The sequence below is a fragment of the Prunus mume genome, linkage group LG4, assembly GCF_029339155.1.
Source record: "Prunus mume cultivar Tortuosa linkage group LG4, ASM2933915v1, whole genome shotgun sequence".
NCBI lineage: Eukaryota > Viridiplantae > Streptophyta > Magnoliopsida > Rosales > Rosaceae > Prunus > Prunus mume.
The window spans coordinates 1,174,452-1,201,607 of NC_142701.1; the positions used below are offsets into that span (position 1 = coordinate 1,174,452).

Sequence of the window (27,156 nt, forward strand, 5' to 3'; positions counted from 1 at the left end):
TTGACCTTCTAACATTAAACTTGGATGCAAAGCAAGCCAATGTAAAAATAGAAAGAATATTTTTTTTTTTTGAAGTGATGGGCATTATTGCTTCAATGTATATGACACTTGTATAATGGTGGAAAAACTAAAGACTTGTTAAGTGGATTATCAAATAAATAATGTAGAAATGTCCTTTGGATTATTGCTTCAAAGTTATATTTTGTATAACTTTGGATTATATATAAATACCACTTCTCTTTTATTTTGTTCAAAGGACGCCTAAGGCCTTAAAAATTTCGGAGGCACAAGGTTTAAAGGCTAGGTAATGAGGTGAATTCGTTTTGATTCAAATTCATATGAACGTATATTTCAGTGGTGACCAACTTTTTTTAGTATAAGTTTATTCTATTTTCTTGGCTTGAACTTATAGAATATGAAATAGCAAAATTGCCCAATTGTAAGATAAAATAGAACTAGCACTTATGCTATGCATGTGTTGGATATGTTACAAAATATAATTTAAACTCATTGAGAAAAAATAGGGTGGATGTGGGAGAAAAGGGAAATGGGATAGGGGTAAAACATTAATAAAAAACATAGCGCCCCCCTTTTTCTTCTCAGTGCCGCACGGCTCCATTGGGGGAGGAGGACTGTCCCTCTTCTCCCCCCCCTTCTCTTTCGTTTCTGCCAGCTCTCAACCTCCCCTGCCTTGGATTTCTTTTGTGGGGCTGGTCTTATTTTGTGTTTGAGCCTGTTTGGCTGTGTTGGTGGTTGTCTTTGAGAGTTGGTTGCTTCTCCTGGTGACTGCTTGAGCCTTGTGCTCTAGGTTGAGATTCAAGCCAATTCTGTGTCCTCCTTTCTTGGCCAAACACCCCCTTCAACTAGATTTACTTCTCCCTCAACATCCCCTATCTTACTATTGCTTTCTCCTTCTTCTGGATATGGTTTCTCCATTGGGATACAACAACTGCTTCTTTAAGCACTTTGTTGTGTTTTATCAGATTGTATAAAGAGCTCTTGCTGCCGGTTCTAGCTCTGGTGCTTGCGCCAATACTCTCCATTCCCTTGATTTCGATCCATTGGTATATACCATGGTGTTGTTGTGATTGGTTGCTGTTTTCTTCTTCGTGCACAAGCGGACTTGAGTGTAAAGCAGAAAGTGACTCTTGGAGGAATGTTCTTGTGCTGATGTGTTTATGTTTTTCGGGGAAATTTTGTTCTTGATGTAAGATCGGTGGGTCTTTATGTGTAGCTATGCTAACCTATGCAGAGGATGTGAATCCCCTCCTTTGTGGCAATATTGGTGTGGTCTTCGATCCCATTGCTGCAACGGTGGCTTTGTTTTGATTTTATGCAGGAAAGATTTGTTATACTAGACTGTATTGGTTTTTAGTGTAATCTTTCATGTGCTTGTGGTACTTTATTTATGCATTTGGCATTTTTGGCTTGTGGTACTTTATTTATGCATTTGGCATTTTTGGCTCTTGTTTTCTCTGTTTGTTTCCTTCCTATTTTTGGGGTTTTAATGAACATTGATTGACCCCCTAAAAAAAAAAAAAAAAGGTTCTATAAGAGTTCAAACCTAAGACCTCTAGTATGCAAGTTAAGGCCATTTTTCACTAAGCTAGACCCCATTAGCCCTTTTATACCTAATGATTATATAATTTGTTTACTCATAATATAGATGAAGGGGTAAAGTTCGAATCTAATATAACAACTACTAAATAAGCACGACCACCACTTAATTCATAACTTTGATTTAGAAGTTGTCTCATTGAAACATCAAAGCAATTCTTCTATACTAGTAAGGTCTCCAGTACATTGAGCAACACCATAAACTGAATTATTCGATACACCAAGCTGTAGATTCCATGAGTATACAAGAATTTATTAACATAAGCCTTACAACATAATTGGGCTATCAAGTCATGAACTTTATGATAAAGCAACAAGGGATGATCAGGAGGGTTCTATTCATCACAAAAATGCCATTACTGTGTCACTCCTATCCAAGAAATGTTCATTTGAGTATTTTAAGAGGCAGTCATCATACCAAGTTATAACTCCTTTCTTTTTAAGCAGAGAATGCGAATCGATTTGTATTGCAAACCTGATACAACTTCTGCAAACAGAGCGGGAGCTGTTACTCCAACATTGTGATAGCCCATGAATATAAGTACTTTTACTATATCTGATGCCACTTTGTTGACCATGACTATACTTCTCAGATAATTGTTGAAGTAAGCCATTCAATTTAATTACATAACTCTTATCAGCTGAAAATTCTAGCTGGTTAAAACACTTATGCCCAATATATTCAGCAACAGAGCCTCCAAAGACAACATCTAGAAAAAGAAAGAAAGATAACTGACCCATAAGGATAATTAATGGTTTTGATAAAAACGTCTTCAACAGAAATTCACTTGTGCCGAATGAAACTTGAGTGCTTGGCCTTAGTGGCGGTTCTAGGATTCGAAAGCTAGTTGGGCAAAACTTACATATTAAACTTGACGGTATGAGTGATTCATTAATAAACATAAAAAGATACACAAATTTAGGGAATATGTAATGAGTCTTACCTTCAAATGCATCTCTATCCATAAATAAAAGTTCAATAAATAAAAAAACTAAAAGTAAACCAAAAGTAAATGCAATACAAAAGAACACTATTTTAAATCTAAAATTTAACCATACGAGGCTTAGAACTCTTAAATTCCTTAATTTTCGATGCATTAGCAAACTCTCTTTCATTCCTAAATAAAACCTACAATACTCAATTTTAAATTAAAACTATAATTAAAGATATATAGAAAATAGAGGGAGAAAGAAGCAGCTGATGTTGAGTAGCTAAAAGAGAGAGAAACAAGCTGATGTCGCATAGCCAAAAGAGGGGAGAGAAGATACGGGACCACCTAGATGGGCAGCATGTGTGTAAGGTTTGCTTTTAATTTTTTTAATTTTGAGCTGGACTTATGTTATAACATATGTAGTTTTTTTTTTTATTTTTTTAATATTTTATAAATTAGGGCGGGCACCCAATTTGTCCTGTGCACAGAACCGCCCCTGCTTGGCCTTTATAGGATTAGATGTTAAAAGATAAAAGCCTAAACAATATTTTAGTGTATCTCCAATAAGAGAAAAAAAAAAACTAATTAGCATGTCTTCTTCTTTCTTCGAATAAATAGGAAATTATATTGATGTGATAATTTAAAAAGTTTTACAATTTTCATTTTTAAAATACAAGAAGTATGACTCTTCAGCAAATCAGCGAAACACATGCCATTAAAATATTAAATAATTAATTTTAAAAGTAGTCCGATTTAACTTTTAAAATTTCGATGGTCCACTATTTAATTTTTTATTCCAAAACCATTAATTCATAAATATTATCATGATTTGAAGAATTACCTGATGGAAGATGAAGGAGGTTACCTTTGAAGCGTGCTTTCAAACCTTTCGAATGGGAAGAAGATGACATACCTTAGAGAGAAGAAGGTGCTTGCAATCTCTCTCTAAGGTGGCCAGTTTAAGCTTGGAGGACTCGTAAAGAATGCAACAACCCTACGATGAGATGAAGACATAAGTTTCCTTAAATATGAGCCTCAAAACAAGTGACTCACTCACTCCTCTATGCTTGGTCTGCCTAGCCTTGTGAGTGGGCATTTTGGGCTTCCTTGGTTAATAGTTGTCATCCAACTTATGTCCCAAGCCCAATTAGTTAAGGCCCAATGGGCCTAAGAATCTGAATCCTATTTTAAGGTCCATCATGACATGCCCTTATGTTTTCCCAAAACTTATGTTTAACTGTGTGTGAATCTATTATGTTCTAATTAGGAGGTAATGGGATTAGAACTCTTATTAATTGATTGTGAATTAAAATTTCCTTTTAATTTTCTCTACAAGTGAGGATCATTATAGTTAATCCTAAGGTCATCTCCAACTCAAGGACCTAAACCAAAAATATCCCAAATTATTGCCTAAAATCTCTCACAACCCAAGAAAATGAAGGACCCAAAATTTGGAAAAACTCAAATACCAGTCCAAGTTTTGCCTGGACCCAAAACTATTTAGTGGAGCCCACGCTGAGGTGGCACATATGTGCATGAGAAAAATCTGGGACCAGCTCTGGGAGAAATTATAGAATGATATTGTACTACCACGTCAGCTAGTAGTACTTCTATTCAAAATATGCCATGTGCTATTTTTTAAAAATTTATAGTGTTTTATTTTACAGCTGGACTTTTGCCCTCTAGAATAATATTTACAAAACGAAAAAACCAAAGACGACGGAAACCAACTCCCACGACAACCCAAATCTTCCTACCTTGCACTACCAACCACCCAACCCAATCGCCCAAGGGTTTTGGTTGGCCACCTAGTTAATCTACAATAAGAACCACATAAAGAAATCACTGGAAATAACAAAAACTGATTATTTCCTTTGTGGTTTATGTAGAAATGAGTATCAACAAACCCAAAAAGAAATAATCAGCACGCTACAGAAACCTGTCGAGTCCCATGGACTATTGGGTTGGGTGGAAGAAGTGCGAGGATGGGGATTGGGTTGTGGTGGGAAGGTGGTTTCCGGCGGCTTCTTTGGGTTCTTTCTTTTTTAAAATAAAAAAATCTTATTCTAACGTTAAAAAGAAAGTATTAAATCCATATGTACAAAAAATTATAATTAAAAAAATGACATATGACATATTTTGAATGGAAATACTGATGTGATAAGATATCATTCTATAATTTCTCTAGCTCTGTGGGTATGTCATGTTGCCCATGCCACGTGTCTGCTCGTGGTGAAGTGGCCGTTGCAATTCCAATGTCTCTTTATTTTATTTTATTTTATTTTTTATAAATCTAATAGTATCTTTAAAAATAGACTGGGCCCACAGTGCTAGCTTTATTCTAGCTTAAAGTGGCGTTGCAATTCAAATATTCTTTAAAAAAAAATTCCAATAGTAACTTTAAATTAACGATCTAGATTAAATCTAAGCTATTTTAACAGTAAAAAAAAAGAGCAAACGGCTGAAATTTAAATCCAACGGTTAAAATAATATTTTAAATTAATCCAAATCAGATCCAACCCCAAAACTCACTCCAAACTCTATAAATACTCACTCATTTCTCAATTAATCTACCAAAAACATATTTTCTATTTGTCAATTTATTTTTCCTTTGTCAATTTCATCAATCTCTTTCATTCTCATACTTATGATATAATTTCAAGCACATCATCTTCTTCATTCTCATACTTTTCATATCATTTGAAGTTTTCAATGGATAACCGTGGCAAGACCATCTTTTCCTTTATGTTTGATGATGATGATTCAGATGATGAAGAACATCATTAGAGAGTGATAGAAACCATTGTCCACCATACTTCACTGAAGAATGAAGCCACCAAACATGGTGGGTCGGTAGTCGGCCGTATGTAGAAGAACCGTGAGAGGGAAGATCACTATTGCAATCTCATGTCCGACTACTTTGTTGAAAGGCCACATTTTAATACTACCGACTTTCGTAGGCGGTTCCAAATGAGGAAAGAGTTGTTTTACTACATCTTGAATGATATTGTCAACCACGAGCCATACTTTTGCCACAAAAAAAAAAGACGAGCTCAGCCGACAAGGGCTATCCCATGAGCAAAAGTTAACTGCTGTATTTCGTATGCTCGCATAGGGATGCTCAGCTGATGCCACTGACGAGTACTGTAGATTGGGTGAAAGCACAACTCTTGAGTCACTCTGTAAGTTTTGTTGCACTATTGAAGCCGTGTATGGCCAATGTTACCTCAAGTCTCCAAATCCAGCTGACCTTTACAAGCTATTGCACAAGGCAAGCAGTCGAGGCTTCCTAGGCATGTTAGGAAGTCTTGACTGCATGCACTGAGAATGGAAGAATTGCCCATCTTCTTGGGTAGGACAGTTTACCGATCACAAAAAAAAAAACCATTGTTGTGCTAGAGGTCGTGGCCTCGTACGGCACATGGATATGGCATGCCTTTTTTGGAGCCGTTGGATCCAACAATGATAACAATATTTAAGCTCGTTCTCCATTGTTCAATGATGTGGTACAGGGAGTGGCTCCTTATGTTGAATATATTGTCAATGAAAATCAATACCATTTGGGCTACTATTTGGCAGATGGGATCTACCCCCGTTGGGCTACTTTGGTGAAGACCATCTCTTCTCCTGATAACCCAAAGAAGAGGCTTTTTGCACAAATGCAAGAAGCGTACATGAAGGATGTTGAAAGAGCATTTGGAATACTACAGGCTCGATGGGTTATTGTTCGGGGCCCTGCACGTATGTGGTGCAAGGATAACCTCCACTCAATCATGATGACGTGTATAATTTTGCACAACATGATTGTGGAGGATGAGTACGAATATGTTGAAGAGGAATTTGATGAAGAGAATATGTGTCCACAACGATCCAGGAGGGCCAGAGCAAGACAATATGAGTTGGAGCCAAGCATTACATATGAGTACCACCAAGATAGGCAGACTCTCTCTGATTACATGATTCGTCATAATAGAGTTCGATCTCCACATGTGCATCAGAGTCTTCGACATAATTTGATCAATCACCTTTGGAGGAGCTTTGGAGATGGTGAATGAGGTCGACAATTGTTTCAATCCTCATTTTGTGTTTCAATTATGTTGTGTTTTTTTTTTTGTTGTGTGTTTACTTTTGGAATAAAACTAAACTCATGGAATTTCAATTTTTTTTTAGGTCAAATTGTTCAAAAAATTAAATTATGATGTTATTTAAAAAGATTAAATGAAGAAAAGTTTTCCATTAAAAAAAAAATTAGACTTAAACTATTCTTAAACAATTTAATAAAGTTGCGGACTTAAAATTTGAGTCTAGAGGGTTGGGAGAAAAAATCATTTGAGTCCGGGCAAAATCCAAATAGTGACTTTTTGGAGGGGGAAAATTTGGGTTTAGCCCTGGGTTGGAGAAGGCCTAAGGGCTTCCATAAGCCATGAGTCACATTTAGCAGTATGTCATGACTACCCAAGCAAACTAGAATAGAAAAAATCTATTCAATTAGAATTACAATGTAATACAGTCATTCTCTATTTCAATACTCCCAATCACATTATTATGGTATGGATAATTCATGTCAAGCCCATGTTGTGATTCACTCACTTTCATATGATTTATATTAGCATATTAAAACTTCTTTTTTAAGTCATGCTTGACAATTTCATCAGAGTTTTCTTTAATCATATCTTAGAGCATTCTCTCTCTTTATTGGGGATATAGATTCCTTATTTTACACTAACATGCCTCTATGAACCAATTGAGAGGGTCCCAAGAATACATGAGGCATATATGTGGCCAATACATGTTTATATATATTGTACTATCAAAAAGACTAAGGACTACTTTGCAATTTTGCAACCCAAAGTTTCTTGTTTGACATGTAAGTGAAACTTTCATACAAGAACTCTTGATTGATTGTGTTTAGTGAAATCACTATCCACTGAGCACCTACATACTTGTCTTAGCGTCTCTACACAAATGAGTTGAGACCAATCATCCTCCCAATAGAGCAGACATTATATGTACCGGTTTTTGTTGGTTATCAATGACTAGTTGATAATTCTATGACTAGAAAGTGTTTAGGATATGAGGGTTATAAGAGGAAGGTCTCCTAAATATTGTTTAGAATCTTTTCTCTTTATTTCATATATCTTGGACTATTGTTTAAGCATTGTTAGGCCAAAATTGGACAAGTAATTTGTATGAACCTTCACCCAACATAATCTCACTCTTGTCAATGACATAAATGAATTTTTATTATTTTAGCTACAATCTCTTGTTAAAAGAGAACATCCTTTGATTCTAACATGAATAAAATGTAATTGGGGGTTTTGTGTGTTTGTTTAAGTTTGCAACTACACCTAGGTTGGACCCCAAATTGCCTACGTATCCCTTTTGAGGGATCAAGCCACTCATAGTTCTTTAGAGAATTTAATTGGACTTTTGAGAAGTGAATGACCCCTTAAAAGAATTTGTTGTGATATGAGTTGAGTATGGAATTTGGATGAATCTGGGTTTGTGGTTGCATATGGATTGAGTCTCTACATGTTCTTGGCTGAATCAAATCGAACATAGTTCAAACGTTAGGAATTTATTTGGAGTGAATTTGTTTGTTTCGCATTATTTAGAGATTTCAGACTTGGAAATCAACGAAGGTGTTAGTGTCAAAAAGAAAACAAGAAGTGGTGTACTTTTATATCAATTATTTCTTAACTGACATATTGGAATTTTGGACTGACTAATTTTAATTTATAAAACTTTCTTTTCCTTGATCAAGTCTCCCTGATATACATATTGTTGGTTAAAAAAAATAAAGATAATTGCTATATTTATAGATGATAGAGTCTAAAACTTGGTTCTATCTTCTTAAGACGAAATTACCTCCTCATAGGTGCTTTTAGGATTTGCTTGGCAAATGTCTTCTAGGATAAAACGATCGACTTCTTGTTGAAGTAGCACTACAATTCCCAAGAAAAGCGAACTCAAACTTGTGTATGAACTCTCTCTTACTAACTCACTATATTTATGAAAATACAATGTTATGAATGCTCTAAAAACTACTATTGTCGAATGACAATTGGATGAATGAAATGTTGTAGGACATTCTCTATTTATAGGCAACAAGGCCTCTGCTCAGAAAAGATGTAATTGAAAAATATCAACAAAGTTACAACCATAAGCTAAGAAGTGCAATATTTCAATTACTATGAAACAATGCAACTTTTCACATAAAGTATTATTATTTCATTCACAAAAAAAGTAAATAATATTTTATTTTTCCTATGTTAAGAACATGACTATTCCCAATTGATACATACCAATTCGTAAAAGTCATGTACTTAAAGTCACGGGCCCACAATTTAATTTCCATTCAATTATTAAAAAAATTAAATATAAATATTGTAATTTTCTAACACAAGTCTCCCCTACTCGTTCTCGCTATGTAGCGTCCTCTCTGTTCTTGACAGAACCTTCTTTTGATCTTTCTTTGTTTTTGCGGGCTTTTCTCTTTGCTTCTCCTTGGATTCAAACAACCCTTCTGTTCTTCACCTTTTGTTTTTCTGAAAATTAGGCAGCCCTTGGGTTCTTCTCCTTTTGCTTTTGCCTCCACCCTTTTAAGCCTTTGGTTCATACCTTTTTATAGGCAAAAAGGTGAGTAGCAATTGACGGAGCATGTTCCTTTACTGAGTGTGCCGCTGTTTTTATGAATGGAGTAGTAGGAGATAACTTGTTAATTCTCATCCCACCATTTTTCCTTCTTTTTTTCTTTGTTTTCCTTTTGAAAGTGGGCTAAAGTGGGACATTTGACTCTAAACTTGCTGCCATGAGGCACATCACTCTTTTTTTTCTTTTAGTTTTTAAATATTATTTACAAATTTTCTTTGTAAAAAATATAGTGCAACAAGCACAAAATGAGACAATTGCTATTAAACAATAAATCGGATTAAAGGAAAAAAAATATAGTTGCAAAGTTCTTGTTTCTTCTACCAACCCATCCACAAAATTTGTAAAATAAATACATAATCATCCAATGGTCCAAAACATTCAAAACTAAACACCTAAAAATTAGAAAAAGAAAAAAAACCATGTAATCCTTTTGATATTTATTAATACATTTGTTGAGGCCCAAAAAATCCAAGGTCAGGCCCAAGTAAATTTCTTGCCCAGTGCAATACTTATTTAAGAAGAGACCTGAATTGGAGCACGCAAAAGTTTGTCATACACGCTCGCACGAGCCATGATCCACGTGTCATGCCAAATAAATATGCAATCCATCATGCTACGAATTGAAATGAGCCTATAAAATGTAGTGGCTCTATGAGCCCAAGCTAATTATCCCGTCAAGCATTATATCCCTTTTCAAAACGATAAAATTCAAGCACGCCAATCGACATACAATGCCAAGCAAAAAACCCTCATTTTGCACCTAGGCACGCTATAAGCTTAAGTGGGCCCAAGCCACGCAAATGCTCGGGGCTTCCTGAGTGGGTTGTGGTATGGATGGTAACGAGCATTCATGAGGCCCATTGATGAGCCAAGAAAAAGAAGTTTTGGACTGCTTGGGAGCCCCAAAACTTGAGCAAATTTCTTGAGCCCAAATGTGTGGGTAAGCATAAAAGAGAGAAAAAGATAACCCATTACTTTAGAAAGTTGGCCCATCACCTTAATAAAATTAGTCCATCACTTTAGGAAGTTGGCCTATTCCCTTAGTAGACTAACTCATCACCCTAGGATGGCCCAAATAACCAAGAAAATATCTGAAAGTCTTCAGCACATGGCTAGAGACAAAATCCACGACAAAGGCCAAGGGTTGCCCATGTATGTAAACTGTTGGGAGACTTCAGCAAGCGATCAAAGGCAAACCTCAAGGCAGACCATTCAAAAAACCAAAGGGTATTAGTGCGCACAGGTTGCTAGGAGAAAAAACACCCTTCAAACCAATGCCCTAACCCATTTCTTTCTCCTACTAGCTCTTGCCATGAAATAGGGGAGGAAAGAATGAGAGGTGGTAGCCAAAGCTAAGAGATGGCCACTGGAATAGTTGCAGGAAGGCTGTAGAGCTCCTAAAAATCTTTCTATATGTGTTTGGACTGAGAAGGATTTCTCAAAAATGAGGATGAATCGAAGGAAGAGAAGACTTGGCAGATTGGGGAGAAACCAGCTAGGGTCTTGGGAAGAAGGAGCTTCCCGTGCCTATAAAAAGGAGCATCTCCTACCCATCAACACACCCACATCCAGATATAGTAAGCATCACTTCTTATCCCTGGAACCCTTCAATTTTGAGCCCTATTTCCTCTATATCTTCCAATCTTCTCTTCTGGCAATCCTTTCCAGAGCTTGACGAAGCTTTCGTCAAACTGCTGGAAAATCGCTCAAACCACCCACTACTCCTCCCTCATCTCTCTCTCTCTCTCTCTCTCTCTCTCTCTCTCTCTCTCTCTCTCTCTCTCTCTCCTCAACAAATTCTCTCAAAATTCCTTATCCCTTTACTTTGAACCCCTGTTTCTCATAGGAAATCCAAGCTCTCTCTCTCTCTCTCTCTCTCTCTCTCTCTCTTATGCTAAACTCATGAATGCTTAGCTTCCATGCCATAAGCTTCTCAAGCCAAGCCATATATTTATTTGTAAGCAACTGTTGGTTTTGTTCGTGAAGGAGACCAATGTATTTCCTAAGGCTCCACAACCCTTTTAAAGCCTCCATAACCCTTTTAAAGCCTCCACAACCCTTTTAAAGCACTCGGGGGTTTGATTCTTGAACTCAGACACAGGGGCCAATTCACCCATTTCTATTTACAGCAGTCTAGGCCCATTAGTAGCTAACGGAACAAAAAAGCTCCTACAACATTCAATTGTAAACACTTATCTTTTAAAAATTTCATCTTATTGAATGAAATCATATTTTTTCCAATTCAAAATATTTTACATCCACTTGTTTGGAAAAAAAAATTAATAATATAAACCTAACATGCAAAAAGTATTTTAAAATGTTTACTAGTAAAAAAATTAACACAAAAACTAATTAATACCCAAAAAAAAAAAAAGAATTTGCATATTAGAATTTACATTTTGATATGTTGCATTCTATTTGGGCCTAAAGAATTCCACAGGCGAGGCAAATTGAAAATCGGCCCGTAATAGAAAAACAGAAAAATGGGCCTTGTCTCCAAAAAACAGCCCAAGCGACTTTGGAAGCCTATGTTTTTGCAAAAGTGGCAGAGGTTTAAAAACATGAAAATAAACAAATAAAATTTCCATTTAATGGTAACTTAATACCAGGCAGGTCGAAAACCTCTAAAAAATTTGATTAAACCCAGCTTCTAAAAAATTCTCATCACTTGATCTCAACTCCAAAAAGCAAGTCAACAGATTTTTTCTTACTAAAAAATGTATTCTAAAAAAAGCCCCACGTGACTTTGAAAAGTCAAAATTTTCAACTGTCACAGAGGAGGTGATACGGAGTTTAATGAAGGCAGGTCTTATAGGAGGACTACTCCATTTTTGTAGCCTATTTGGGGGTGGTCAAAATTCACTCAATTTGCCAAGGAAGAAATCTGAGTGGCCAAGAATTCTTAGCGGCCGAGAATTCTAGTGGTCAGGAATTCCTAGCAGGCAAGAATTACTTGTGGCGCAATTCCTAGCTACCGAAGAATTCCTAGTGGTCGAGAATTCCTAACGGCCGAAGAATTCCTAGCGGCCGAGAATTCCTAGAAGCCGAAGTGCTTTCTCAAAAGGTGGCCGAGATCTTTTCTTCAAAGGCCATGGTGCCTTATCAAAAATATGGTATGGCGCTTCTCTTTGCAAAAGTGGTGGGGCGTATCCTTGCAAAAGTGACTGTGCATATCCTTGCGAAATTGGCCAAACACTTATCCTCGTAGAACTTGGGCAAGCAAAGTTGGGCCGAGGGAGTTGAAGTTTGATAGGAGGTATTTCCGCCGAGTTCCCAATATTTGAATATTTTGGGAACTCAAAGATAGTCCAAGGTGGGGCTAAGCCCAATATCCAAATATTTGGAGTTCCCATACCACCCACCTTGGTGGATGGTTAGCCAACTCTAGAATTCTAAAAACTCAAAGTGCATGAGGTTCCACCATATGTCAAGATGAAATCTCAGAGGTCCAAGCCCAAGCCACGGATTCATGCCCAAGATTTTCAGATGTCAGTGTGCACGTGACGGAGGTTGATGACAATTCATAATTTTCCAAAATGAAAGAAAATCAAGCAACCATAATATCTCCGCTGATATGATCCACAGATTTTTGGGGGCTTCAAAAGGAAAGAGTTTTAAAATAGTTGACATTTGGCCATTCAATGGCCAGTCCCATGGGCTGAATGGATGCCCTATATAAACTTCATCAAACGAAGGTAGAAGGCACAACATCAGACAGACAAACCTATCTCTTGTCTTGCACTTTTCATTTCATAGACTTATGATTTTACTTTTCATGCACTTAGTGTAACGAGTTCTTCCTTTTCTTAGTGTAAGTTTAATTTCTCGTTCAATTTATATTTTCTTGCCATTTAAATTCAAGTTCATTTCAATTGCTTTACTTTTCATTGTTATCGCACTTCAATTAAGTTTAATTTCAAGCTCATTTTACTTTATCGTTCTTATTGCTATGATTTCGTTATTTCTTTATTTATCGCTTTGATTCATTTTATCGCACTTTAATTCTCGTCTTTATGTTATTTATCTTTTGCACTTTACTTTATACATTTGTCTTTAAATTATATTTAAGTTTAAGCACCTTTACTTTATGCCCTTGTTCTTCGTTTCATTACGTTTCATCTTCAATCTTCATCTCCACCCACTCCACATCATTTGGTCACTCACATAAAGCCTTGACCCCGAGGTAGTGAAAGAACTCATGCCGTGAGGAGGTTCCTTGCTCGGTCCGAACAATTGTTTGATTAAAGTCAGATCTCAAACGCAACATATCCATCTACTCACATTTCATTCAAGCCCAAATTCGGGGCTTTGTGGTGGCACACCTAGCACTCAAAAAAAAAAAAAAAATACAAAAGTTCCTTCCGTCGGCCGCCTCAGCCGAAAAGAGGGAAACACAGCCATAGAAAGAAGATCAAATCCCCTTTTCATATACAGAGAAGCTCTGCACCAAAGCAGGTTGCCTTTCCAAGAGATAAGCATAGCTACATTTTCAAGAGATAAGTAAGGAGCAAGGAAGTTGTTCATTAGGAAAAGCAAATTGACCATTATGGCAGATTGTGTTTTTTACAAGGAACAAACAGAGAACAAAGAGAGTTGGTTTTCTTTCAAAAAAAAAGAAAAAAGGAAAAGACCTCTATAAAAATTGATTGTTGATAGTTTTTCTCTGCCAGAATAACAAACTTCCCTTTTTTATGACATTGAAAAAAGAAAATATCTTTTTGAAAGATCTGCCGCACATTATTAAAAATTAAAAACCCCAATCCAGCATTTCCTATAAATATGAGAGGAGGTGAACAGATCAAAGGATAACCAAAAATCAATCAAGACAAAAACTCTCAAAGTCATAATTGACAAACTCAAAAAGATCAATTGATCTCAAAAGCTTTCAGACCCTAAAGCAACCAAAGCTCTTTGATCCACAAGAAAGAAATCAACTAGAATTCAAATATCTAGTTTCAGTTCAGTTCAGAGAAATAGTTTTACAAAGCGAAATTTCTCTCGTTACAAATTTGGTTTATCACAAAGCCAAGTCAAGACGAGTTCTGGTTTTTACAAATATAAAAACCTCAACAAGTTTATAGAAAGCCTTGGTCAAGTAGAACAGGCACCATAGCACAGCTCCACTCAGTGACCATCAATCGAGCCACTTTTGTCCTCTTCAGGCTAAAGAGGCCTCAATTCTACCTGTTCAACAAGACTTTCATGGCTTGAAATAAATTGAAGCTCTGCCAAACTCAAATGTTGGTATCGATTTTCAGCTGAAACTCATCAGTTGAAGGTGTTGACGATTCAATCCAGCATAGACACATCCAATCTAGCCCAGTTCAGAGGCAGCTACCCAGGCAAAAATCGAAGTCCAATGTTCATTCTCTTTTTGGAGTTGCCATTTCTCTTTTGAGACCTGCAATAGGCAGTTTTGCCTAAATAGTTTGTCTTCTTTTTATCTATTTTGGCAAGAACTACTAATTTTGTACTATAAACAAATTGTGAAGTCCTCACCAGTCTAAGGCAAGAAAAGAACTTACTTGGGAGATATTCTTCTCCCAAATTCACAATTGCTTGTTTAAGAGTCAGTCACTTCGGGCGCAAGTTATCTATTTTTTAGAAGTTTGCTAAGGTTTTAAACTGTTATTAGTGGCACGCTTATGCACAAAAGAAAGTTGACTTATTTACCACCAATGGTTGTCAAGCCAGTAGGAAACTTTACCATACCATCATAGGATTAAAAACAAAATCGGTGAACACATTCCTTATGATTTGTCTCGTTTTCTTCTAGTTATCTAGAGCATTTCCCAAACTTAGGATGTTCATTGGAAATTTGGAATGTCATGACCCTAATCCAATAAGCCATGCGGTTCACTGGAGTTTCCTCAATAGCCATATTACTTGGACACCTTTGGACTAAGAAGCAAAAATCCATAACACGTCTTCCTAGGTGAGATGACAACTGCTCCTATAAGGCACTTCATCTTTCCCTCTTCAAGGGATGTGGAATTGTTCACCGATCTTACTTGCCAATCTCACGGGTTTTACAATCCACCCTATTGGGGCCCAACGTCCTCGTTGACATACTTCCAGTCAGGGTTTAGCTTTGATACCAAATTGCCACAGCCCACTCCCACTAGCAAGAAATTGGGTCTAGGCCATCACGGTTTTGTTTTTGGGCCTAAGCTTATGTTATATTGCCTAAAACGCATCTTACTAGGTGAGATGACAACTGCTCTTATTAGGCATTTCACTTTTCCGTCCCCAAACGATGTGGGATTATTCACCGATCTTGCTTCCTAAGCTCACGGGTCTTACGTTTTCCAACTTAATGACTAAGTGTTCTACTCATCCACCACAAAACTACACAATACGTCTGGGGCAAGGTGTGAATGAGGAAGTTTTGTGGAGGACATTTGGTTATGGATATTCCAACCTAAGAAACAATGATTCAAGAAAAGTTTGTTCTCATCTGAGGAAACACAAAATGTTTCCTTTGCACAGTGTTTGGCTGAGTGATTTACCCAATCTTGTTGATGAAAACCATGAATCATCCCATTAATGTAGATGAGTTGGTCACTACTGCACTTTGAAGATGTTATTGCTAGTTTTTACTCATTTTTTTGGGGTCTTTTATATTATCAACTGTTGATTGTTCTTTTCATGATTGTTTTAGATCTTCAATTCCCACTTTGTATGTGTGTTGTTTGCTTCTTTGGTAATCTCTACTTTGATTCTTAAGGTGAGTTTGAGGGCTTAGATTTAACAACGTATTTGAACTTTCTCTAATGACTAAATTTTTATTACAAGGGGAGATTCTTTTCCTCAACTTGCATTCCAAGTACACATATCATATTCAACAATGCTACGATGCACCAACTTTCTTTACAAACTTATTGATACCAATACATGAATAATATGGTAATTTAAGCAATGGTGGATCTAGGAATTTTTATAGTGGTAGGCTAAATATTTTTTTTATTTATAAGGAGATATATTATAAGCCCTTTTTTTTTTCTCTTGAAACAAAAATGTAAATAAAATTTTATAAATCAAACAAGGCCACATTACGAGCAAATATAACATAAAGAAATACAAAATATAAATAAATACTAAATCAAACAAATTGTCCAACATCAAAAAAATATGTTCGATTGCAAAAAACTTAAAAGAGCTTACCTAGTGAAGTGGCTTCTCTCTTTGAGTGTATCAAAATATTTGATTATATATTTTAATTAATAACTCAAGTTGCAAAAATAAAATATAAATATATCAACAATCTCCAAAAGTTTCACCCAAACCCTAAATTGTAAAAACTTAACAATAACAATTAGAATTGGAAATTGAATATAAAAAAAAAAGAAAGACTTACCAAGATTGAAGAACCCACTGAAGATAGGTTGGTACAACTTTTTAGAGGAGGAGAGCTATTTCCTCTAGGCTTTCAAGGTTCAAATATGACGTTTTGGGTGGCTAGAAGAAATATTTTGATGTTTGCTCTCTATGGGTGTAACCCAAGATCAGTACGATTAGAATAGCTCAAGTGTTGGAGCCTTAGCGTGAGTCTTGCTTCTAATCAAATTTATATAGGTTTGGATTGATGTTTATTATTTGCTATATGCTTCAGGAGTGGGCTACTATTTATTGGAGTAGGAATAAAGCTTATAAAATTGGCTTTTTATCACAAAACGTCCTTGAGGTTTGCGAAACTATTAGATTGCGTCCTTTTTATTTTGTTTTGTTTTTTTGTCATTTGTGGTCCTCAAAGTGAACATGCATGCTCACAAGTAGTCCTTACCGTCGTCAGGTTTCGTCCAAAAATATGTTAGATTGATGATGTGGCACACATGTGTGCCTCATATATCCAATGATATGACGCCACGTGGATTAAATACAAAATAAAGGCTAAATTGTAGCAATGGTCCCTAGACTAAGACCAAACTTTACTTTTCGTCCCTCATATTGCTAAATTGTGACGGTGGTACTTTAATTATGCCTCCACTTTCACAAATCGTTATTTCCGTCATCTCAATCAACTTTTCCATTAAAAATGATGACATGGCATGGATACTTGGCATGGGCAAAAGTATATTTTCACAAAAAATTAAAAAACTCTCTCTCTCTCTCTCTCTCTCACTCTTTCTCTTTTCTTCCCCCTTACACCCAGATTTCTTCTCCCCAGCCCGATTTCTTCCCCACCCCACCAATTTCCTTTTTAAATTATGGTTATTATTGTGGCTATGCGAGGAGGAGGATGTTTGATAAAGATCAAGTAGAGCTCATTTGCCATTAATGGCTCTTGGTGTTTTTTGATGGAGGCTTGCTTATTCTAGATGATTTGAAAATGGATGGAGGCAACAAAAGCACCTTCTACTGTTAGGCACTTGTGTTTTATATCTCTCTTCAATTTGATTGATATTTTATATCCTTTAGGATTTGAAAATGGATGAAGGCAACATTCAGGCCCGGCTCTGTGGCAGGCGAGAAGGGCTACTGCCCTGGGCCCCATCTCAAGGAGGGCCCCAAAATATTTATTTATTTTATTTTTCTTTTAAAAATTGCTTCTAAAATAGTTTCTTAATATGAGGTAGAGTAATATACTAGTATATATAAAGGTCTAGAGTATATATAAGAAGCTAATAACATCAAGATTTATGAAGTTCCATCTTGCATTAATGGTTTCTCTTCGATTTTGCTTCAAACCAAATTTATGTTCAAGTCCTACTAGTGTTAAGAAATAAAACTTTTTTTTTTTAATAATGATGCTTGATGTATTGATGTTTTGATTATAAATGTATCAAATGGACTATCTTTGTCACATCCCAGGATCGGCTTTGCCGTAGCACGATATTGTTTGCTTTGGGCCTCCTTCTCTGCCCTCACGGTTTTGTTTATGGGAACTCACGAGCAACTTTCCAGTAGGTCACCCATCCTGAGGATTGCTCTAGCCCCAACTCGCTTAACTTCGGAGTTCCTTTGACTTCAAAGCCAGTGAGCTCCCAAAAGGCCTCGTGCTAGATGGAGGCGGGCATGTACATATAAGGCACATCACCTCCCTCTCCGTTGGTTGATGTGGGATGTTACAATCTTTGGAAGAAAAAAAAAGGGACTATAATGACTTTGGTAAGGACTAATTTGTGCTTTATATAATTAACATATATTGTTCTACCCCTCTTTCTTCCTTTGGTGCATTTTACTACTTAAAATGTCATATTTTTCTTCCAATCTCTTTCCAAAAAAATTTCTTGTGTTCAATCATTGCTTTATATATAAAAAAATTTAAACATTTCCACAAGTAAAATGAATTTTTTTTAAGGCCTAATTTTTGTTACTAGTTGTAAAAGGTCTACATTCTATATACACACGTATAAATGAAAACAAATGTTTTTACTTGTAAGTAGTCTTGCATTTATAGGGCCTTCTTTCTCACTTTGCCCTGGGCCACCAAAATTTTAGGGCCGGCCCTGGCAACATTATTTTATGGGGAATGCGTGGTGCAAGCCTCCATCGAAACAAAAAGAATTTAAATAAAATAATAAATTAGGCCCACATAATTTCAGGAAATGGGACTGTCCTCACTTGCATTCTGCTGCTGGACATTGCGGGTCTCCACTCTACCACTAATGTTTTGCTTCCGTCTTCGTAGTCTCTGTCATCAGTTGGTAGCTTATATCGACAAAGAGGGCAAGTATGGGGGATAAGAAATTGGTAGGGGGAGAGAGAGAGAGAGTTTTTGTTTTTGTTTTTTGTTTCTAAAAAAATAACATTTTAATTAATTTAAAATTAATGAAAAGACAAATGTGCCCTCATTTTTAACGGAAAAGTTGACTGAGATGACGGAAATGACTATTTCTAAAAATGGAGGCATAATTAAAGTACCACCGTAACAATTTAGCAATATGAGGGACGGAAAGTAAAGTTTGGTCTTAGTCTAGGGACCATTGCTACAATTTTGCCAAAAATAAAATTTTAAAAATTTAAAACTATATAATAATAAAACTGCAACTTCTTTCCTTTCTTTCCTCTCTCTTATCTCCTCTCCCCATCCCGACCACCCCCACATCTCACCTCCACTCTCCGCCCATCCCCACCATCACAACACTCTCTCTCTCTCTCTCTCTCTCTCTCTCTCTAGTCGAACAAAGTAGAACGACATATCATATGCCCAGTCCTAAGACCTAACAACGAATATCCCTCGCATACTTTTTCTGTTGTCCAGCACACCCATAAAGACCACGTGATTCCACGACTCAACGGCACATTCTCAAAACAAACACCACATCAGCAATATAGATGATCAAACACTCAGTAGACCTCACACAACATTAAGGCCTAGTTTGAAATTACTGTCACTTTTAAAAAAAAGTTGTTTATGTTGTGCTTTTGAAAATAATGAGCTATAAAGTAAAGCAGCTCCATGTTTGATAAACAATATTTTAAAAGTACTGTTAATGCAAAAAACAGTGTCAAAACCATTTGGTAAATTTTAATATAAAACTGTTGTAACTGTGAATAAATGACTAAAATAAACATGATGATGATGTTGAAAGTGTTATGAGCTAATCATGTGGTGGTAATGGTCGTGCTGGTGGAGTGGAGGTCATGGTGAAAGAGATGGAGGTGAAGGTGGTGGTGGTGATGAATGTGGAGTTGGTGGTTGTAGTTGTGGTAGTGGTGGCGGTGGGGATGGTGGTTGTGGAGGTTACGGTGGTGGTGGTGATGGTGGTGGTGGTGGTGGTGGTGGTGGTGGTGTTAGTTGTGGAGGTAGTGGTGGATGTGGAGGTGGTGGTTGTGGTTGTGGTTTGTGGTGGCGGAGGATGAGGAGGAGGTGGATGTAGTAGTGGTGGTGGCGGTGGTTGTGGAGGTGGTGAATGTGGTGGTGGAGTTGGATGTGGAATAGGGAACTAAAAAATTCATTACATGCTCATCTCTACTTCTGAAAGCATCTTTGAAAAGTCATAGTCTACTTTTAAAATGCTATCAAAATGACATTATTTTTAAAATAATTGAGATATTTTATTTTTACCAAACAACTTAACTTTAAAGTAAAATAGGTTTTTGGCCAAAAAAATAAAAAATAAAATCTCTAAAAGAGCCTAAACTCAATCGGCCATCGAAACTACCTCCATAGGCCCCACTTCGCCCCGCTTATCTTATCCAAAGTTTGATTATACCAAATTCAACGTCCTCCTGCTATACACAGTAGACATTCGTATAAAATCGCCGTCACAAAAAAAAGGAAAGCAAAACCAAAAGCAATTCCAAACACTTCAAAATACGATGATGTGATTTCCTCGGCTAAGTTTGACACGTTCTCTTCCTTGAATTTCCACGGGACACCGACTTCCATCTACACGCGCCACCGCTGGCCCACCGTCATTTTTTTCTGTCGTGCCCATATCTCTGTCGATTACGACCGTCAGATCGATCCAATGGTGTGTGGTTGGGGTCTATGAATTTTGGTTTCGCCTGTGATGAGAACGATAAGATGGGCGGAGTGACCTCTTCGATTGCAGCCAAGTTCGCGTTTTTCCCGCCGAATCCGCCGTCGTACAGAGTCGTCCCCGACGAGTCGTGTGGAGGGGTACTGTACATTCCGGAGGTGCCCAGAAGGGACGACGTGGATGTGATGAAGCTCAGGACTCGCCGAGGGAATGAAATCGTGGCCGTACACGTCAAGCACCCCAAGGCCTCGGCTACTATGCTCTACTCCCATGGAAATGCTGCTGATTTGGGCCAGATGTTCGAGCTCTTCGTCGAATTGAGTGCTCGCCTTCGGGTTAATTTGATGGGGTAAGTAAGTGCTTTGTTTTTTTTATTGTTGAAGTTTTTAATGGTGGATTTGGCTTCTGGGATTTTGAATTTGAGTCTATATTTGAATGCTTTCATTTGGTTTGGCAATAATTCTTGTGGATTGAAGTTTTTTGAGCATTGGGTGTTAGTTAATTTAGTTAATTTATAGGTGGTGTTGGAGGAACCTGTTATTCTGTATAAATGGAAACTTTTAGAGTTATTAATTGTGAAGATATATTAGGAAGCAAATTCATTAAGAAACTGGTTGTCTCAGTTGTTTCCTTATACAAATATTTCTCAGAAACGCGAAATTGCAAATCAACACCAAACTAAAGAAAATCAACAAATTTACTAAACAAATGTATATATTTTCCTATACACGAAACAAAGACAGCTTAATTCTTAGCACACTGAAATCGTGCCAGCTAGTTGAAAGTCAATCCTATATACCATATCTTGCTTTCTAATTCCATGACATCTTTCAGTTTTCCGTAGATATTTTACTATTTATAAAATGAGCAGAGCTTAATTTTTCAATGACCATCAAACTCATGTTGCTTTTTGATTGATTCTTTGATTATTTGCCCGTGTAAAAGTTACCTTTTCTTGTAAGAAAACTCTGTAAACATAATTGTAATGGTGGACTCAGAATCTTATCCCCAAGTCTAACACCTTATATCATAGTTATGTTTCTCTTTTGTGTGGAAAATCTAGAATAGATGTTTTTGGCTGTTCCGTGCAGTCTGTACCATGCGTGTAGCTGTACCATGCCTACCATCACAAATGGTGCACACTCATGTGCAAGAGTAACATTTATGCCAAATTATGTGGTAGTGAATAGTGGTTCTTAGAGGAGAGTTTATAAGTATTGTGCTATTGTGCATGCATGTCTACGTGCAGTTTGCAAACAATGAAGGAAATTGTTGATGATGATGCACACTGTTTTCTATAAAATTTATCTATCTAAACATCTGGAGCAAAAACAAAGAAGAATTTCATGTTCACCAATAAAATGCTCAAATATCTGAATGGAAACATAATGTTAATTTGTAATTTTGTATGCATGTGTTTTCATTATATGTTGACGTCACATCTTTTGGGCTGTGGCATAGTATCTCTTTGTTTGCATCTCTGATTACATGTATTTAGTTAACCATTGCCCATGTAGCATTTATTGCGCATGATATCTGACTCACTGTATGTCAATTCACTGCAATTAATTTCAACAGTCTGGCCAAGCAGTTGAGCATCGTGATATTATATACGTTGCTGTATAATAATGAACATATATTATTTCACCTCTTCTCTAATGTGGATGGCAAAGTACATTATAGTTGTGGATGTTTGCCATCCACCATTGGATCAAATGAAGGTAGTAGATTTAATAATCCACAACCTTGTAACTACCACCCAGGACCCAAAACAGTGACAAACCAAAAGAAACTAAACTTTATTGAAAGAAAGAAAACCACTCCGGTGAAGAAAAGTTTTCTCCACAACCCCATCACATTAAAGGATGCTTGTAACTTATACATACTTTGTGCCAGCAGTTGGATTTAGTAAAAATCCTCTTCTCTTGATGGAGTAATTGACGAATCTTGTTTTTCAGATCTAGCTGTTCTGTGAAAATTGGAAGCATCGTTATGCAGTTTAAAAGACCTTAGCCAGTTTTCTAGCTGAGGAAGCGGTTTGGAATTTCCAAATGTCAACTGAATTGTGATTTTTTTGCAAATTTGCAATAAATCCAGGATTGGTGGTTGTTCCTCACTTACTGATAACTCTGAATACAAGTGTGGAGCCAGTTTTGAAACTCATAAGTGGAACCCAAAATTTTGAAACTTATAGATTGCTGTTAGAAATGCTGTCTGTCTACTATCCTTTAAGAATCCTTTGTCTGCTGGGAGATGTTTATTAGTTGGTAGAGAAAAGTCAGAGAGTATAGTATTGTCATATCAGAAGAGTTCAGATATGGTGTACAGGTTTAAAATAGATGTAATAGGTAGACATAGTAGATATGTAATGAGTAGACACAGATTGTTATGAGGTTATGAAAATCTGTTATGATATCTTCTCTACTATAGGATCTTATTTTTGGATGTTGATGCCCTTGTATCCATCAAGGGCGAGGAACACCTGGCTAATCTCATTGAGGAATACGATATATCCTCCTTCCTCATCTTACAGTTCTTCAGGCTCTAGTCCCAGATTCCCCATGCCGTTGCCACACTAATGACTCCATCAAATCTTGTCTCCAGTGTTCCTAGCATGGGGGAAGAGAAAATTTACTCAGAGGTTGTGCTGCCATATTTTTTTATTTTATTTTAAACAAAAGATGCTGTTTGGGCCTGGCTGGGTAAATACAGGTTGTAGATTAAAATCTGCACCCTTCATTTGATCAAATGGCAGATAGCAAAGATTGGCAACTTATTTGCACTTTGCCATCCATATTAGCGAAAGGCTCTACATTGTTTGAGACTGTCATTCCATATATCAATTGTGTTGCATGCATGGATAAGTTTTGAGACAGATTTGGTAATAGAAAGATTGAGGTGTTTCTGGTGAGAGTTAGGTTTCTGTATGTGGTTTTCTAGCCACAATATAGAGGTCTGCATTAATTGTTTAGACTTGGCCACTGTCTTGGATAAACAAAAAAGATAGTAACTAATCATCTTAAGTGGAAGTTCATAATAAATAGAGTAACTAATCTTACTGTTGATCCCTATTGACAAATTTGATTGGGTCGCTATTGATCTTACAGTCCTGTAGTTGAAATGGGAAGAGGAAGATATAGCTACATTGAGTTGATTTTTTCCTCAGTAACATGCACGCAATATGCACCAACAATCCCAAATGACTGAAACATGCAATATGCATTCTGTTGTAGTATGTACTATGTAGTTTGCAAGCTGTCTATCTGGTTCAATTGGATTTAGACTTTATTCAAAATTCAAATGCTAGCATGATGAAAAAGGTTCTTGTTTGGTTTCTTTTACTTCCACAGACACATCAAAAATACTGATAGGATGTTTCTGTTAAAAATGAAACAGGACTATGTTCAGCTCCATCTCTGAGATTTGAGGCCCTGTGCAGGGATAAATAATGAGTCCTTTTAACACTCACACAAAGAAAACGCATGTGAAACTGAAGCAATCAACTGAAATTATGAAATCAAAATAGCTAGAGGGAGAAAGATTCAGAATTTTTACCTTTAATTTTTGGAAGATACTCATATTGCTAAACAAACAGGTGATACAATGTACATATCCACTAAACACTGGAGCTAAAACCAAATGACAAGACATATAGAAGCTAAAGTGAAATTAGAAATAGAAGCTAAAGCGAAATTAAAAACAGAAACTAGTGAAACACTTGATATCCAGAGGCTTGCGGTGGAAACTTGAAGCACTGAAGAAGAGTTGCCTTTGATAGTGTAGCGGGCAAGTCCTTCTTCTTTTGTCACAAAGATTAAAGATCTTCCAGTTTGAAATCCACTCTATGAAAGAAGATTAAGAATATCAATCTTAGAATGACTCCATAATTTTATCAAACAGAGCAAACAGGACAAGATGTTCAATTTCGTATAAAACGCATCATGTGCGTGCAGTGGCATTGAGATTATAGAACTCAAATACAAGATTTCTTTCATAATTATAGCAACCAACAAGCATTCTCACAAGCTTTTGATATATCCCCAAAGAACACCGAGCACATGCTAGAGACTTCTGCTCACCTGGGGGCTCTTATTAATGTTGGGGACCTGTGCAGTCGTACTGGCGGCCCTGATTAATGTTTCATTTTTGTAGGAATACCTCTTTCTTGAACTAATTATAATATGTTTCTATTATTGGATTAACTTAATAGTGTTGTTTTGATGGATTTTGCAGCTATGATTACTCTGGCTATGGACAGTCAACTGGGAAGGTGAGATGCCTAGGCCCAACGGTGCTTTCATAAGATGGCTAGCTTCTTAGATTAGTTATGTTTTGTCCAACTCCATATGGTGCAGTGCATAATATCAGCTGTCCCTTTGTGTGTGCATTGTTTTTTCTTTTTGGTGAGGGGGTGATATCATTGTCTTTTTTTTTCTTGTTAAAAATATTAAGCTGCTCCTCAGGCTGTCAAGGAAATTACTATACTTTTATTTGGATGGGAACTTTTAATTGCGGATTGACATGTAAAGAAATACTTTTGGGGACATCTTTTCTTCTTAGTCATGTACTGGGGAATTTTAAATTTTAAATTGAAACAATAAATTTTGTTGAAATCTTATTTCTGGGCACATAATGGTAGAGAATGCGAGTATAGATGCATTATTTGAGGACTGATTTTAGAAAATTAAGGTTGGAGTTTCTTTAGCATGTCAAAATCATTGTGTTTGGTTGTTGATTTTCGAGGAGAAAAATGGACTGTTGCTCGATGCATCCGCATATATTTTTGATACCTTTTTGCTATAGACAATATTACAAGGGATGCACAAAATGAGGATTTGATTACTCAATCATTGATGTCAATTGCTTGCCGGATTAATTTGTTTGAATTATTCAATACATCATTGCATAAATTTAATAGCTGTGATAATGTAACAGTCACCCTTTCCTCTTGAAACAGGCAACTGAATATAATACATATGCCGACATTGATGCAGCTTATAAATGCCTCAAGGAGAAATATGGGGTCAAAGATGAGCAACTAATATTATATGGTCAGTCTGTTGGTAGTGGCCCAACTGTTGATCTTGCTTCACGTTTACCAACCTTGAGAGGTGTGGTGTTACACAGTCCTATTTTGTCAGGGCTGAGGGTGTTGTACCCTGTCAAGCGGACGTACTGGTTTGATATTTACAAGGTAGTTTCGTACCAGTGATTCCGCACTGCCTGCTTCTTTCATCCTGCAAATGGGCTTATATTGCTTTTTATGTTTTTCCAGAATATCGACAAAATGGCATTGGTGAACTGTCCTGTCCTGGTTATACATGTAAGTGTATATCCTCTCCCTCAGTTTTCTGCACACACATCTGAAGGCAGATAGAGTTCGAAACATAACCACAGGAATTTCTTTAGCATGATTTAGAACTTCAGATATATTGGCATCAAAGAACTCCTTAATTGAATTTCACCATATTACATAGTATGTGGACTATAACTATTGATCAAATAAGTTCATCACAGATTAAGTTCTTCCATTGAATTGTAAGGAATTTTAAGTGTCAAATCTGAGCCATGATCACATCCTAAGTTGAAACACACATCTGCTTATAACTTCAAAGTTTCAAATCCAACTGGGCATGGGTAAGAATTGATAAAAGCGTGATTCATGCAGCATCTATTCACGAGCGAGATAAGTTAACTTAGTGTAGGAAAAAAACCTATTCAGGAGTGGTGTGAGGATTGCATTTCATGTGAGATTCTAATTATGATCACCTGGTTGGGATCAGGAGAGTGTAGCCACCAGGTCACATTTCCTTTCAATCTCCTCTCATACTAGAATTTGCCACATGTTTTGTGGAAAGTAGTGATAAACTAAAATGTTACTTGTCCAGGGGACAGCAGATGAGGTTGTAGATTCGTCCCATGGGAAGCAACTTTGGGTGCTTTGCAAGGAAAAGTATGAACCTTTATGGCTTAGTGGAGGTGGACATTGCAATCTTGAGCTTTACCCAGAATTCATTAAACATCTAAAGAAATTTGTACATAGCCTTGGCAAGTCAAAATCAGCCACAAATGGTTCTAAAACAAGTACAGTAGATTCTGACAAATGCAAACAACCTGAAACCGGCACTTCAGATTCATCCGAATTGGGTTCTGATCTTCCGGAAGTTTCTAGAAACAGCTTAGATAGTCGACTTGAGAAGTCTAAAAAGCCAAACAAGCCTGAAAAGTCTCGGATGAGCACTGACCGAGTTGACACCTTTAAGAGAAGAAAGGGTTTAGTGTGGTGATTTGTTCTTTACATGGAGAGCAGTTGAAATAAGTTATGTGCTGATATCCACTTATTTAATGATGTATCAACTCCAAATAGGATGAATTTGATTTGGGTGTGTCTTGTTTCACATAAATTTTAATTTTAATTTGTATGTATATTCTGCAACTGTGGGAAATCCTGCTTTGTATTTCTTATGCAAAATCAGCCTCATCTAAACACCAGGTGTCTTCACTTTCAGCGGTCCTTCCACTTT

The 27,156-nt window shown here is 36.7% G+C and overlaps 2 protein-coding genes across 2 annotated transcripts; both read left to right on the forward strand.

Annotated features, from left to right (window-relative positions):
• Nucleotides 1-5,376: 5,376 nt before the first annotated feature.
• Nucleotides 5,377-6,604, forward strand: LOC103328675 (uncharacterized). Its single transcript, XM_089049872.1, has 3 exons — nucleotides 5,377-5,394; nucleotides 5,665-5,820; nucleotides 6,062-6,604. The coding sequence occupies exons 1-3, from the start codon at nucleotides 5,377-5,379 to the stop codon at nucleotides 6,602-6,604; spliced, it is 717 nt and encodes a 238-aa protein (XP_088905998.1).
• Nucleotides 6,605-20,388: 13,784 nt separating this feature from the next.
• On the forward strand, nucleotides 20,389-27,119 carry LOC103328635 (alpha/beta-Hydrolases superfamily protein). Its single transcript, XM_008231036.2, has 5 exons — nucleotides 20,389-20,981; nucleotides 24,866-24,902; nucleotides 25,590-25,826; nucleotides 25,908-25,955; nucleotides 26,521-27,119. The coding sequence occupies exons 1-5, from the start codon at nucleotides 20,641-20,643 to the stop codon at nucleotides 26,917-26,919; spliced, it is 1,062 nt and encodes a 353-aa protein (XP_008229258.2). The 5' UTR covers nucleotides 20,389-20,640; the 3' UTR covers nucleotides 26,920-27,119.
• The last annotated feature ends 37 nt before the right edge of the window (nucleotides 27,120-27,156 follow it).